Source organism: Chenopodium album, chromosome 11, assembly GCF_948465745.1.
Source record: "Chenopodium album chromosome 11, dcCheAlbu1.1, whole genome shotgun sequence".
In the NCBI taxonomy this organism is placed as follows: Eukaryota; Viridiplantae; Streptophyta; class Magnoliopsida; order Caryophyllales; family Amaranthaceae; genus Chenopodium; species Chenopodium album.
The window spans coordinates 24,658,760-24,672,522 of record NC_137844.1 but is presented as its reverse complement, the minus strand read 5'-3'; the positions used below and the strand labels follow the sequence as shown (position 1 = coordinate 24,672,522).

The window sequence follows — 13,763 nt, the reverse complement described above, 5'->3', positions numbered from 1 at the left end:
CGCTCTCTTTTCCTTACTTTTTTTTAAAAAAAAAATACTTTATTATTATTATTATTATTATTATTATTATTATTATTAAAAATAATAATAATAATAGAGTAATAATAATAATCTTATACAAATACAACTAATTGGTACTCTAACTCCGTAATTATCAATGATTCAATGAGCAAACCCAACAAACCCACCTACACGTACTGTCCCACCCATGACCCAAACCTACCACGCACGACCCACCTCCACGAGACCTGAGACCACGACCACACCACCGCCCACACCACCCAACCCACCTCCACGACCCACCGCCCACACTTATGAAAAACCGCCACACTACCCAACCAAATCTTAACACAAACAGTTATCTCAAAATTAAAAAAAAAAATACAATCAGATCTAAGTAAAAACAAGAACAACAAAAATTATGAACTTAGCAAATGTCCAAAATCAGATCCAAGTAATACTTAAAACATAAAAAAAAAAAAAAAAAAAAAAAAAAAATCAAAAATTCCCAATCAAACAAATTACAATTATCTAAAAAAATATATATATAACTTTAAATTACAATTATATCAACAAATTAATTATAATTCGAATTTGAATTATATATGAAATGTGTTTTTTCTTGCGACGGCGTTGGATTTCCGTGGTGGCTCGTTGTTCGACGCTCGAAAATTCATGGCTCGGTGGTGGATATTTTGTGACTATGGTGGATCGGTGGTGCATGAGGTGGTTGATCGCTTGTGGCCTGAAAAGTTTGTAAGGTGGTTGATTGCTTGTTGCTTGAAAAGCTTGCAAGGTAGTGAGAAGTTGGATTGACAGTGGTATGTTGATGAAAGAAAGAATGGAAGAAGGGGGAAGAGGAGATAGAAAGAAAACTAGTAAAGATCTAAAGTGAAAGAGATTAGGAGAGAGAAGAGAGAAAGAGATACATATGGGGAGGGGGCGGCTTTTCATGATTTAGGGTTAGGTGGGTATCAAACACAAAGTATGGGCTTCAATTAATTGGGCTATCCAGTTTTTTTTTTTTTTCAAATAATAAAGTTATAGAACTGTCAACTGAGAGAGGCCTTCTATATCTATGGTGTAAATTTTGGATATACCAAATAAAGCGGTTAGCTTTTACAGGCGCTCTATAACTTTAATCATACGAAACGCTTATCTAATATAGGCGCTCTATATAATTCTAGAGATCGCCTATGTTACTTGACAGTTGTGTATCATGTGTTGCTTATTCCACTTTTGTGGTAGTGATCAAAGACTTCTAACTCAAGGATAGGTTCTTGAAGCATCTCATTCCTCTTTGAGATATTCCCGGTTCTTTGACATCAATTACATGACTTGACAAATTCCCATGTATCCTTGAAGAAATGCGGCCACCATAAACCGCATTGGAGAATCTTGGAGGCGGTTCTAGAAACACCTGTATGAACACCATTAAGATCCGAGTGCTACATCTTTAAAACATTAGGCAATTCTTCATTCGACATACAATGCCGTAGCGAGCCATCAATGCCTCGTTTGTACAAAATCGGGTCATCCCACAAGTAATGCCTAGCCTCCCTTTTTGAGCCTCTTCTTTTGAGTCTTAGAGAATGAGGGTGGAAACTCCCCACATGCAAGATAGTTGACTAAGTCGGCAAACCACCGGAGCTTCTTCACATCAATAGCATATAAAGAGTCATCTAGAATTCTATCCTCAATAGGAGACCCATCATCTTGGACTTGGAAATCCTCAAGACGAGATAGATGGTCCGCTTCAACATTTTCCGCTTTTTTCTTATCTATAATCTCAAGATCAAAGGTTTGAAGTTCAAGAACCCAACGGATCAACCTAGGCTTTGATTCCTTTTTTCCCAAGAGATATTTAAGAGCCGCATGATCTGTGAAGACAATGGTTTTGGAACATAACAAGTAACAACGAAACTTCTCAAAAGCATGAACTACTGCCAAGAATTCTTTCTCCGTTGTTGTGTAGTTCCGTTGAGTACCGTTTAGGGTCTTTGACATATAATATATGACATGAAGCTTATTATCCACTCTTTCACCCAAAACACCCCCTATGGTTGTGTCACTTGCGTCACAGGTTAATTCAAAAGGCAACTCCCACCTTGAAGCTTGGACAATGGGGGTAGAGATCAAAGCTTTCTTCAATTTGTTGAAAGCTTCCAAGAATCTATCGTCAGATATGAAATCAACACCTTTTTGGAGAAGATAGTTGAGGGGCTTTGCTATGAGAGAAAAATCCTTAATAGATCTCCTATAAAACCCGGCATGCCCAAGGAAAGACCTCACACCTTTCACGTTGACCGGAGGCGATAGCTTTTCAATAACCTCAATCTTCTCTTTGTCCACCTCTATACCCTTGTGAGAGATCTTAAGGCCAAGGATAATGCCTTCCTCAACCATAAAATGAATTTTCTCCCAGTTTAAAACCAAATTCACTTTCTCACATTGAGCAAAACACTTTTCAAGATTCTCAATACAAGCTTCAAATGAAACACCACCCACGGAAAAATAATCCATGAACACTTTCATTTCCTCTTCCAACATATCTCCGAATATGCTCATCATACACCATTGGAAAGTGGCAAGGGCTTTGCAAAACCCAAATGGCATTCTCTTATAAGCAAAAGTTCTATATGGGAAAGTAAAAGTTGTTTTCTCTTAGTCATTCGAGTGAATAAGAATTTGGAAAAACCTGGAATAGCCATCAAGAAAGCAATAATACTTATGCCTTGTTAACCTTTCAAGTATTTGAGATTTTGATTTTGTTAAATTATTAATATAAATTTTAGATTTCTATTTAATCAAGAACCCCAAATTATGAACCCTAGAAATTAGAGATTTTGTATAATTGGTTAGGGATTGATGCTAGGTTGTTGTTATTGTTTATTTCATTGTTTAAACATGTTTTTGATGAGTTTAAATCCCTCAATTTAATGCTGGATTTTAATTATACACACTACTCTTTAATTATTAAGTTAGGGTTTAATTACCCATAAAAGGGAAAAAGGTTTTAATGATTTAAATATGATATCCTAGTCTAAAAGTGATGTTTTATATTAAATAAGTATGCTGAAATTTTATTTAAGACATGAAAATTAAGTCTTTTTAAAAGGATTTGAAGTACCCACTTAAAGAAAAGGTTTCCTGGCTTTTATGTCATTAAATTTGGTTGATTAGTAAGTTTTAAAGAGTATTATAGTTGCTGAAAATTTGTGAGAATAATGGATTAATTATAGTTATGTATTTTTAATTGTAGGAAGTTTCGACAAGCTAAGTGATTTCTAGCGAGTGTGGCCGATTTAAGGCGATATTAAAGGTACGTATGTGCACAAGAATATTTATGTATGTGTAGTATCATGATAGGATTGTGAATTATGATTAAAGTTGTTTAGGGTAAAAATTACCCCAAGTACGTGGTTCAATCCCATGATGACACGTGGCCCAATAAATGGGCGACACGTGTCACCATAGGAAGATGACACGTACTAAGAGCAAGAGAGCACTTCAAATCGAATATGTCATAAAGGCCTCCTTACATCAGGAGGCCCAAAATACTAGAATGCCGCAAAACGGCGCCCCTAGAGGACACATGTCATTCGCTGATTGCCAGCCAATCAATGACCCTAAATTCTAGGTCACTTACCCTAAAGGGTACAAATCCCCACCCCTATAATACCCCAATTATTGATGATGGGAGGGGGTATTGTGACATAACATTCAATAGATCACAAAAAGCTCCAACTTCTCTCTACTTTCTCTCTCTACATTTATTCCGTTTCCGGTCACTAACTTGATCGTCAGAGGCGAATCTCCGATCACCGGAGATTTGTGCTTTTGTAGGTGTCCGAGTCCCGTTGCCAGTCAGAGCGTGACCAGTATCCTGAGGGATTCAAAAAAACCTCGAAACATTTGGCGCCGTCTGTGGGGATACTCGTCCGTTATGGCAATGGATGGTCAAACACCAGGTGCCGGCCCTCGCCTCGGCGAAGACGGCCTCTTGTTGAGAATATAGTCACAACAATTCATTCTAGCGACCCTCTGACCGCTTCATTCCATGAGGCAGAGGATCGTCTAGTTACTGCTGGTTCGCTCTTGCTCACTTTAACAAGCTCCGGATTGAGATGGAGGGTAAGAGGTCGTCTTCTTCTAGGCAGCAGCCTAGGAGAGAAGGAGAGGGCCAACAAAAGAAAGCCTAGAGCAAAGCGACCAATGCTGAAGATGCTGGAAATATCCCATACCGCCGGCATGAGCGTGCGCCGAGGGTGCCGAGGGAAGATATAAACTGGCTGGGGGGCAGGCCAGACGGCCTCAGAAAGAGATTACTGAGCCGTCTCGGCGTTGGTAGGATGCTAGGGATTACCTTCGGCACAAGCAGCGTGAACGAATAGCTTATTCTGACACGGCCTCTACACCGTCAATGCCGGATGATTTCTCAAACCATACCTCCTCCAAGTGTACCAGCACGGTAAGGTCATCGGACTCAAACTCCAGTTCCAATTGCTCCAGTGCAACCGTTTCAATATTCAGCTCCCCGGAATTTTAATACCTTTTCGCTGACTAACCCTAATGTCTTTGGACAATATGGGAAGTACGGTTAGCCGTTCGACCAGGCTGCTTACCTGGCAAGACCGGTTGCTCAGCCGCAGCCCATAGAATGGCATATGCGCATGTTAAATCTTGGAGACAAGCCATCTCCGTTTTCTCAAGAGATCCTCAACACTCCTCAGCCTGTGAAGGTGAAAAGTGTACTTGTGGGTGCCTACGACGGTACGGGCAACCCGGAAGAGCACGTCACTTCGTATCGGAATCTTATGTATTTGCAATGTGTGGATGATGCCACTTGGTGTAGGTGCTTTCCGGCCACTCTCAAGGGAGTGGCACAGGACTGGTTCAACAGTCTGCCGGCCTGATGCTTTACTACTTTAAGCATGCTGTTCGTTGGAAATTTTTCGTACAACATCCCGCCGAGGAAGACTAGCCTTAATTTGGCTACGATTGTTCAGGCTAAGAATGAAGGTTTGCGTTCGTACGTCCAGAGATTTAATCAAGAGAAAGCCCAAATTCATAATCTGTCGGATGAAATGGCCTATTCGGAATTTCTCCGGGGATTAAGGCATAATGGTTTCAAATTTGACTTGGTCTGCAAAAAGGTTCGGATATACGCAGGCATTCTGCGGGAAGCCGAAGCCTATATTGAGGCGGCAGACTTCTGTTCACTCACTAAAGCTGAAGTACCGGCCAAGGGAGCTGAGGAGAAACAATCTTCTTAGCAAGACTCGGCTGGGAAAAAGAAAGAGGAAAAGAACAAAAGAAAGGAAGTCTGGGTATCTGATGACCTAGAAACCAAGTCAAAGAAGCGAAAGACGTACGAACCGCAGTATGAGTTTAACAAGGATTCTTATTCAATTTTGATGGAGATCAAAGATAAGTTTAAATTTGAGAAGCCCACGTCGATGAGAGGCTCGGTCCAGTACAGAAACAAAAACAAGTATTGCCATTACCACAAGGATGTGGGGCATGATACAAACGAGTGCAACAATTTGAAGAGGTTGCTAGACAAACTGGCCAAGAAGGGCATGCTCAATTCGTACGTGATGAAGTCCAAGTTCACATACACTCGGACAAACAATAAGTCTGAGAAGAAAAAGCAAAATGAGAAGGAAAAAGATGGAAACAGCATGGACTCTGGTTTTGTGGCTGTCATATCAGGCGGCTTCGCCGCAAGCGGCCCAACCATGAGAGGAATCAAGAAGGATGCATGAAATTTGGGAAAAGAAGTAATGCATGCCGAAGGGGTTAAGGTGGAGCCTTTCCCAAAGGTAACAGTGAGTGAGGCCGACCGAGGGGAGGTCAAGGCCTTGCATAATGATCCTATGGTATTTATTTTGAAGATAGCCAACCTGAAGGTAAAGAGGATACTGATTGATACGGGCAGCTCGTCCGACATCATCAGCCTCGCCTGTCTCAAAAATCTAAGGTTTCCGGAAGATGCTCTGAAGGACGTCTCTCACCCGTTGGGGTGGTATGGAGGGACAGTTATCCACCCGACCGGCCAGATTGACTTGCCAGTCCGGCTGGGGCAAAAAGGGGTAGGAAGGGACATGGTTGTCCACTTCCTAGTGGTTAAAGAGCTAACAGGCTACAACGTCATACTCGGCTGCCCCACTCTAACCGCAGCCAAGGCAGTCATAGTGCCGTACCTTATGTTGTTGAAGTTTGAAAGATCGGACGGGCAGATTGGCTTGATCCAAGGAAATCAAAAAATGGTGAAGGAATGTAATCCATTAGCTATGAAGCCGACTATTCGTCGTCGAGCAAAGTCGTCCGAACCAAACTCACATGAAGGGTCACTCCAAGCATACCAGGTCGGCCAAAAGAGAAAGGCGCCCAAGAAAGAGCAGGCATAGCATTTAATGACCGTCGGCCGGCTAGAAGAGTTAGGGCCCCAGCCGGCCGGCAATCACCAGGATATAATGTTGAATCCTGACCAACCTGATCGGACGGTCAAGGTAGGCACTATAGCCATGGGGCTGCTTGGGGACGGCCTAGTCAAGCTGCTGAGAGAGTTCAAAGATGTGTTTGTGTTTAAAGTAAGTGAAATGCCGGGTATTAGCCCAGACTTGGCCGTACATAAGCTAGATGTTAATCCACTTGTTAAGCCTGTCTGTCAGAAGAAATGGAATCACGGGGAAGAAAGGAATCTAGCGGCCGCAACCGAAGTACAAAAGCTGCTAGACGCTGGTTTCATTTGGCAATGTCACTACCCAGATTGGGTAGCAGAATGGAACCTGGAGAATGTGCGTTGATTATACTAATCTCAACAAGGCATGTCCGAAGGATAGCTTTCCATTGCCAAAAATTGACCGACTGATCGACTCTACGGCCGGACATGCTCTTAGACGCATACTCCGGATTCAACCAGGACCCACTTTGGGAGGAAGATCAAGAAAAAACTGATTTTGTGATCGAGCAAGGACTTTACTGCTATAAAGTCATGTCGTTCGATCTCAAGAATGCCCCTGCTTCTTTTCAGAGACTTGTCAATACAGTTTTTAGAGATCAGATCAGCCGGAATATGGAAGCATATATTGATGACATGATTTTCAAGTCAAAGGAGCCGACTGACCATCTGAAGGATCTTCGAGAAACGTTTACCGAACTCAGGCGGCATAAGATGATGCTAAACCCAAAGAAATGTGTCTTTGGTGTTGAGTCCGGCAAATTTCTCGGGTTTCTGATCGACCAACAAGGAATTTAGGCCAACCTTGAAAAAATTCAAGCTGTTTTAGACATGAAGTCGCCGAGGACAATCAAAGAAGTGCAAAGATTGACTGGCTTTTTAGCTGCACTCGGTCGATTTTTTTCAAACTCAGGGGATAAGTGTCGATACTTTTTCCAGACCATCAAGAAGAAAGCTATGTTTGAGTGGACAGAAGAAGCCAAAGAAGCCTTTATACAGCTGAAAAGCCATTTGCATACACTGCCACGGCTCGTCAGTCCACTCAAGAATGAAAAGCTATACATGTATCTTGCCATTTCAGACCATTCCTTAAGCGTCGTCCTTCTTGTTGAAAGGGACAACAATCAGATCCCAGTTTATTTCATCAGCTACGTACTGCGCAATGTCGAGCTTAGGTATCCACCCATAGAGAAGTTTGGCCTGGCCTTGTTTATGGCATCCAAGAAGCTACGGCCGTATTTCCAAGCCCACTCAATTGTGGTCTACGCTGATCAACTGCATAAGAAGCCATTTGCAATTTTAGAAGCAAGTGGCCGAATACTTAAGTGGGCCTTGGAGCTTAGGGGCTTCGACATCACATTCGGACCCAGGAAAGCGATCAAGGGGCAAGCCTTTGCTGATTTTTTGGCATAAATGACTAGGCCTGACTTACAGCCGGCCGGGGATCAGATATGGAAGGTCTATGTGGACGGAAGCTCAACAGCGACCGGGTGCGGTGCTAGAATTATTTGTCAGTCTCCCGAAGGAGACAAGTTTGAGTATGCGTTAAGATTTCAATTTCAAGCCTCTAACAACGAGGCTGAGTATAAAGCTCTCCTGGCCGGCCTTAGAATGTGTAAGGCGGCAGGAGCAACAAAGATTGATATGAGCTCAGATTCCCAACTAATAGTCAGCCAAGTGAATGGTGACTATGAATCTAAGGAGCCGGCTATAATGAAGTATTTGAATATGGTTAAAGAAAAGGCCGAGAGCCTAGAGCACTTTACTCTGCAACAAGTTCCCCGTTCATCTAATCATTAAGCGGATGCCCTCTCCAAATTAGCATCCTCGGCATCATGTGATACTCCCATATCAGTGTTTTGGGAAGTAAAGGAAAAGATGAGTATCGATGCCGAGCCAATACAGACCATTGATAGAAGCTCAACCTGGATGGACGGAATTGTTTCCTATCTGAGTGATGGATTGCTTCCGGCTGATCCGAAAGAGAGTTGGTTGATGAAAAAGAGAGCGACCTGGTTCAAGATTAAGAACAAGAAGTTATTCAAGAAAGCTTTTGTGAAACCTTACCTGAAGTGTATTACCCCGAAAAGGGGGCACGATGTGCTGGACGACCTCCACCAGGGGCATTGTGGTTCGCACATTGGAGGACGAGCCTTGGCCGAGAAGGCCACCCACCTAGGGTATTACTGGCCGAGCTTAAATGCAGACGTCATACAGATGGTGAAAAAATGCGATAAATGCCAGAAGTTTGCAACCCTAATTCATCGCTCGGCTAATAGTTTGTCGGCCATAAGTAGTCCACTCCCCTTTGCAAAATGGGTCATGGACATCTTGGGTCCTTACACGCTAGTGTCTGGTCAAAGGCGGTATGTGTTTGTAGCGGTCGACTACTTCACAAAGTGGGTTGAAGCCGAGGCTGTCCGAGGGATCAAGTGGACGGACGTGTCAGCTTTCATTTGGATGAATATAATCACTCGCTATGGAGTGTCGCAGTCAATGGTATGGACCCCAATTTGAAACGCGCCAGCTCAAAGAATGGTTGGGAGACCAAGGCATCACCCACTGTTTTGCCTCGGTTGGCCGACTACAAGCCAACGGCCAAGTTGAGGCCTATAACAAGTTAATTTCCAATGGCATCAAGCGTGAGCTTGAGAAAGCAAGCGGCTTGTGGGCAGATAGTTAGTTAATGTGCTATGGTCCATACGATCGATAGCAAAAAGTTCCACAAGAGAGACCCATTCTTTTTGGTCTATGGTGCCGAGGCAGTACTCCCGATTGAGATATACGAGCCCACCCTTCAGGTGATGTTATATGATGAATCGGCCAATTGGGAGGCCATGAAGACCGCTATGGACTTCCTTCCAGAAGCCAGGAGCAATGCGGCACTTAGACATGAAATCTATCGTTTGAGGATGACAAGGGCATATAACCGCCGAGTGTCTAAGCGTCCGCTGAAGATGGGGGACCTAGTTTTAAGGAAGATGGAAGCGGTAGGCCAAGCCAACGAAGATGGGAAGTTAACCCCAAATTGGGAAGGGCCCTACCGGATCACAGAAGAAGTGCGAAATGGAACCTATCGTCTTGAAGCCTTAGATGGCGATCCTATTCCTCGAACATAGAATACAGACAATCATAAAAAATATTTTGTTTAAAGCTTACCAGCCAAATTTTGCATCATTCTTTATGACCAAGTATTTTAACTAAGCCTTCATGGCCGAATGATGTAATTAAACCGAACGGCCACCAACAAGGTAAAAATGTTGACAAATATTAATGAAAAGTCAAGCATTGTTGTTCTTATTGTTGTTCATAATAATAGCAAGCTAAATGCTGAACGAAATTGAAAGCATGGTGGCTCTTAGATATGCTGGTCGACCACCACAAAAATAAGCCTAGCGGCCGCCTGAAAAGAGAAACCAATGTTGCTTCAACATGGCAACTCGGTCTTCCCAAAATAGGGCATGAAGTGTGGGCTGTGTAAGATGTCCATGAGAGTCCAACATAATAGATTGGCTCGGCCACACTGAGTCGAACGATGATTTGTATCAGCCGAGTGAAAATCTTAACAGTAGATACTCGGCCACCAAGCATGCGTTGGCCGAGTATAGTGTTAAGGAAGGGCATCCTTAGCCCAATCACTCGGTCGTGCCCTAATAAAATGCCGACTACTAAATGTAGCAAGGGCATACTTTAATCAGCCACTCGGCCAAAAAGCCTAAGGGCCAGTCTAACCGTTCGACCCCATCAGGACGAATAGTAGACCAAAAGGGAAATAGAAAGATTGCCTAAGGCATAAATTGCCCATCTAAGGGCAAAGATTTCCCTGAGCGAACGAGCCCAATGAATGGAAATTCACAAGTAGAGACCATACTTGGAATTTCTTGGTTCCATCCGAGCGATTGCTTTAACGGACGACTCAATCAAAGCCAACAAAGGCCGTATAACCTAAAAGTTTATTCGGCGTTTACCTAGTCCAAGGGCAATCATTATATATGATTTGATTAACTTACTAGTAGTCATACCCTTTAAGGTATAAAATCTACTAAGTTAATTAAACCACTTGGAATTTGGACCAGGCAAACGCTGAATAAAGGGGCATACCCCCAGTACTCGTACAAAGAAGCAGAAAGCAAAGAAAAAATAATAATAATATGCAGAAAACCGCTCAGAAGGTGGCAAAATCCTTACAACAGCCGCTCAAAACAGGCAGCAAATAAAAAATTCTGTTCAGAGATAACAGAAATAAAATAAAAAGTTGAAGACATAAAGCTTAAAACAAGCTGTAGAAGAGGCTCCTCACTCGGCCGCATCATTGCCCCCACCATCAGCATTGGCCGCCTCGGCATTTGCCGCATTTTCAGCAAGGGGGGCCGCTTCCTCGGCTGCCTCTTCATCGTCGCCCTCGGCTTCACCTTCGCTGTAGCCGGGAGTTTAGACAAAAGGAGAAAAGGGTAGACCGACAGCCTCGCACTCTTCCTTCATGGTGAGGAAGTCTAGCCTTTTGGTGAACCGCTCATAATTATAAGCAAGCTCGTTCGGTTCCACGATCATGGCGAAGGCGTCTTTAAAACGGTTTTTGAGGCGAGTGAGAGCCGATTGCTCGATGAGGACAACATCAGCTGGAGGAATGGGCCTTGGAGCACTTAGCTGATTTTTCAGCTCTTCTACCTCGTTCTTTAGACGCTCGGCCTCTTGGTTGCTCTCGTCCGCAGCCTGAAGAGTTGCGTTCGTTCAAAGCTTCCCGGCTGGTCTCCAGCTCAATCCTTAACTGGTCCGAGGCCTCGGCTGCCTCCTGTCTGCTGGCTGCCAGAGCGAATGTATTGTCCCTCTCCTTTGTGAGAGCCTCGTTTGCCAGCCTCTCCAGCTTAAGAGCATCGCCAATTTTGACGATGTCTTCAGTTTGTCGGGCAGCTTTCTCGGACAGGGCATTCATCGCCGTTTGATGGCGAGCCTTCTCTATGGCCAGTAGGCCGGTGTTCCCATCCTGCAGCTTATGGAGATCCGCCCAGGCCGACTCGAGCTCGCATTTCTGCTTCGGACGCCAGTCTTGGAAGGCAAAGAGCCTAAGGAGAAGCTGCGGACGAACAGGAAAAATTAGTTAGTAAAGGAAAACAAAACAGAAAAAATTTTGGCTAAGTGTTGGCCAAAGAACCAGAACTCTACCTCAACGCAGTCGTTGATCATTGGACCGAGGTGCCCGTCATGGATACATCGGTATTTGTCCTGAGTCTCGGCCAAGACGGCCTTTTGAATAGCGTCCCGGACAGTCTTGCGTTCAGCCCCAGTTAGAGAAGAACCAGGGGGACGAACGTCCAAATCCTCATAAGTTTCTACAAAATAAAGACAAGTTAGAATTCTGAAGAAGAGAAAAAGTTAGAAGGGAAAAGACAAAAAAGTATAAGTACCTTCTGAGAGATTTGCAAAGCGCGGACGCCCCTAAAGAGGAGGCGTCAGTTGAGGCTGCTCGGCCGCCTTTGGCGGAGAGGGCAGCTCCCCTTCAGTTTGGGAACCAGAAGGCTTAGTTCCCAAAAACGCAACATGCGGAGTTGAGACTTGGCCGGCCGTGTTGTCCAGGGTCGGCACCTCCCCTCCATCCTTTTAGACGGGCCCATTTCGAGCCACCTCGAACGAATATGGTTCCGAGGGCTTGGAGTCCCCACTAAGTACCAGCTGGGGTTGTTCTCCTTTAGGTTGCGCCGATGCAACCCGCGACCTTGCCCTGGCCGCCGGTGTTCTGGACGCCGAAACCTTGCGAGCTTTGGACGACTCATCATCCTTCGAAGCAGGCGCCGACCGCTTCCTCGCAGGTCTAGGGGTAGCTGACTGAAAAGACAAGAAAAGGTTCAGTTAGAAATCTTCGTTCGAATAGCATTGAAGGATAGAAGCATGAAAAGAAAGTCACTCGGCAGAATTGCTTAAGACCTGTCCGAGTAGAATTGTAGAAAAGAACATATAATTCAAGTTCACTAGCCCAAGGTTGAAGCGTTAGCTAATTTACTAGCTGTGTCGAGTACAATTGTAGTAAGAGACCTACAATCTAAATTCACTCGGCCAGGAGTGAAATACATGCAGCGACCGTCTCAAATTAAAAGCGTCATCCTCTGAAGCATAGCAAGTTGGACGCAATAAAAAAAAAAGAGAAGACAAAAGTTCAAGGCAAAGAGAATAGCCACACCCCCTTTGCCGCCTCATATTGAGCTTGCATGAGCTTGTAGCGCTCCATGTTGAACTCGTTCATGTCCATATCACCCTTTTGAGCTGGATCAAGCTGAGACGTGGCTTGCTCTGTTACAAACAAAAGAAAAAGAGTTAGAATAATTTTCTAAGCAAAAGTCAACCTTGAGGATAGTTTTGGAGCAAGCCGAATGAGGACATGAATAGGGGATCCCTTAACCAGTTCACCAAGGGGATCCACCTGGGAATAACAGATACCCGACGCCCCTCTCTAAATTCTCGCTTGACCCTAAAATAGTCAAGTTGATCAACATGGTCTGGGTGAATTGGGGGGCGAGTCGGCCGCTAATCCCCTCGTCCAAGCTGAACGGGAGAGGAGTTCAAATTGTTCATCTTTTTGTTGAACTCCTTATCTCCTGTCTTTATGAGGTAAAACCTCTACTTCCAGTCACGCCACTTGGACGGCTTATGCATGCACACCATGTAATCTAGCCAGGTGCTCAAGACAAACCACCCATCTGAGACAGTGTCCAGCTTCACCATGTTGTGCATGGCGCAGAAGACTGGGAAGTTAGGGGTGAAGCCCATCCTTAGACAGGTCACCAAGTATCCTAAAATATTGGCCCAACTATTCGGCACAAGCTGGACCATGGAAATTTGATATTCGTTCAGCAGTTCTTGGACAAATGGGTGAAGAGAGAAGCGGAGGCCAACCTCGAGGGCCGCCCTATATACGTTAAAGCCTCGGCGAATGACCCTAGGATCGTCCGAGGCAGCAACAGACCCAGAGGTCCGAGGAGGACTTATCCGAAAGCCCTCCCCCAGCATGAGGAACTCCCTCCATTCCTCAAACCGCTCGTTGAGGTACCCTTTGGCTATGTCCCCAATCATACAGCCGTAGAGGCTGTTAAAATCATTTTCTTCTTCCTCTGCCTCGGCGGCAGCATTTTCATCCTACTGTTCGACCGGATGAGGTTCAAGGGCCCTCACTGAACCAAAGTCTTGAGACAAGACCCTGTCTAGCTCATCTGCCTAAGCGGAACTCCCTCCAACCGAGCCCTGCCTTAGCTCGGCCGGTCCTAGTTCCTCGGGCACTAAAGGGGCCTTACCCTTGTCTTTTGCC

At 44.6% G+C, this 13,763-nt stretch overlaps 1 protein-coding gene across 1 annotated transcript; it reads left to right on the top strand.

Annotated features, from left to right (window-relative positions):
• The first annotated feature begins 7,879 nt into the window (after positions 1 to 7,879).
• LOC145566473 (uncharacterized) lies at positions 7,880 to 8,266 on the top strand. The gene has a single exon (XM_081625883.1). It carries the CDS (start codon positions 7,880 to 7,882, stop codon positions 8,264 to 8,266), a length of 387 nt encoding a protein of 128 aa, XP_081482009.1.
• The last annotated feature ends 5,497 nt before the right edge of the window (positions 8,267 to 13,763 follow it).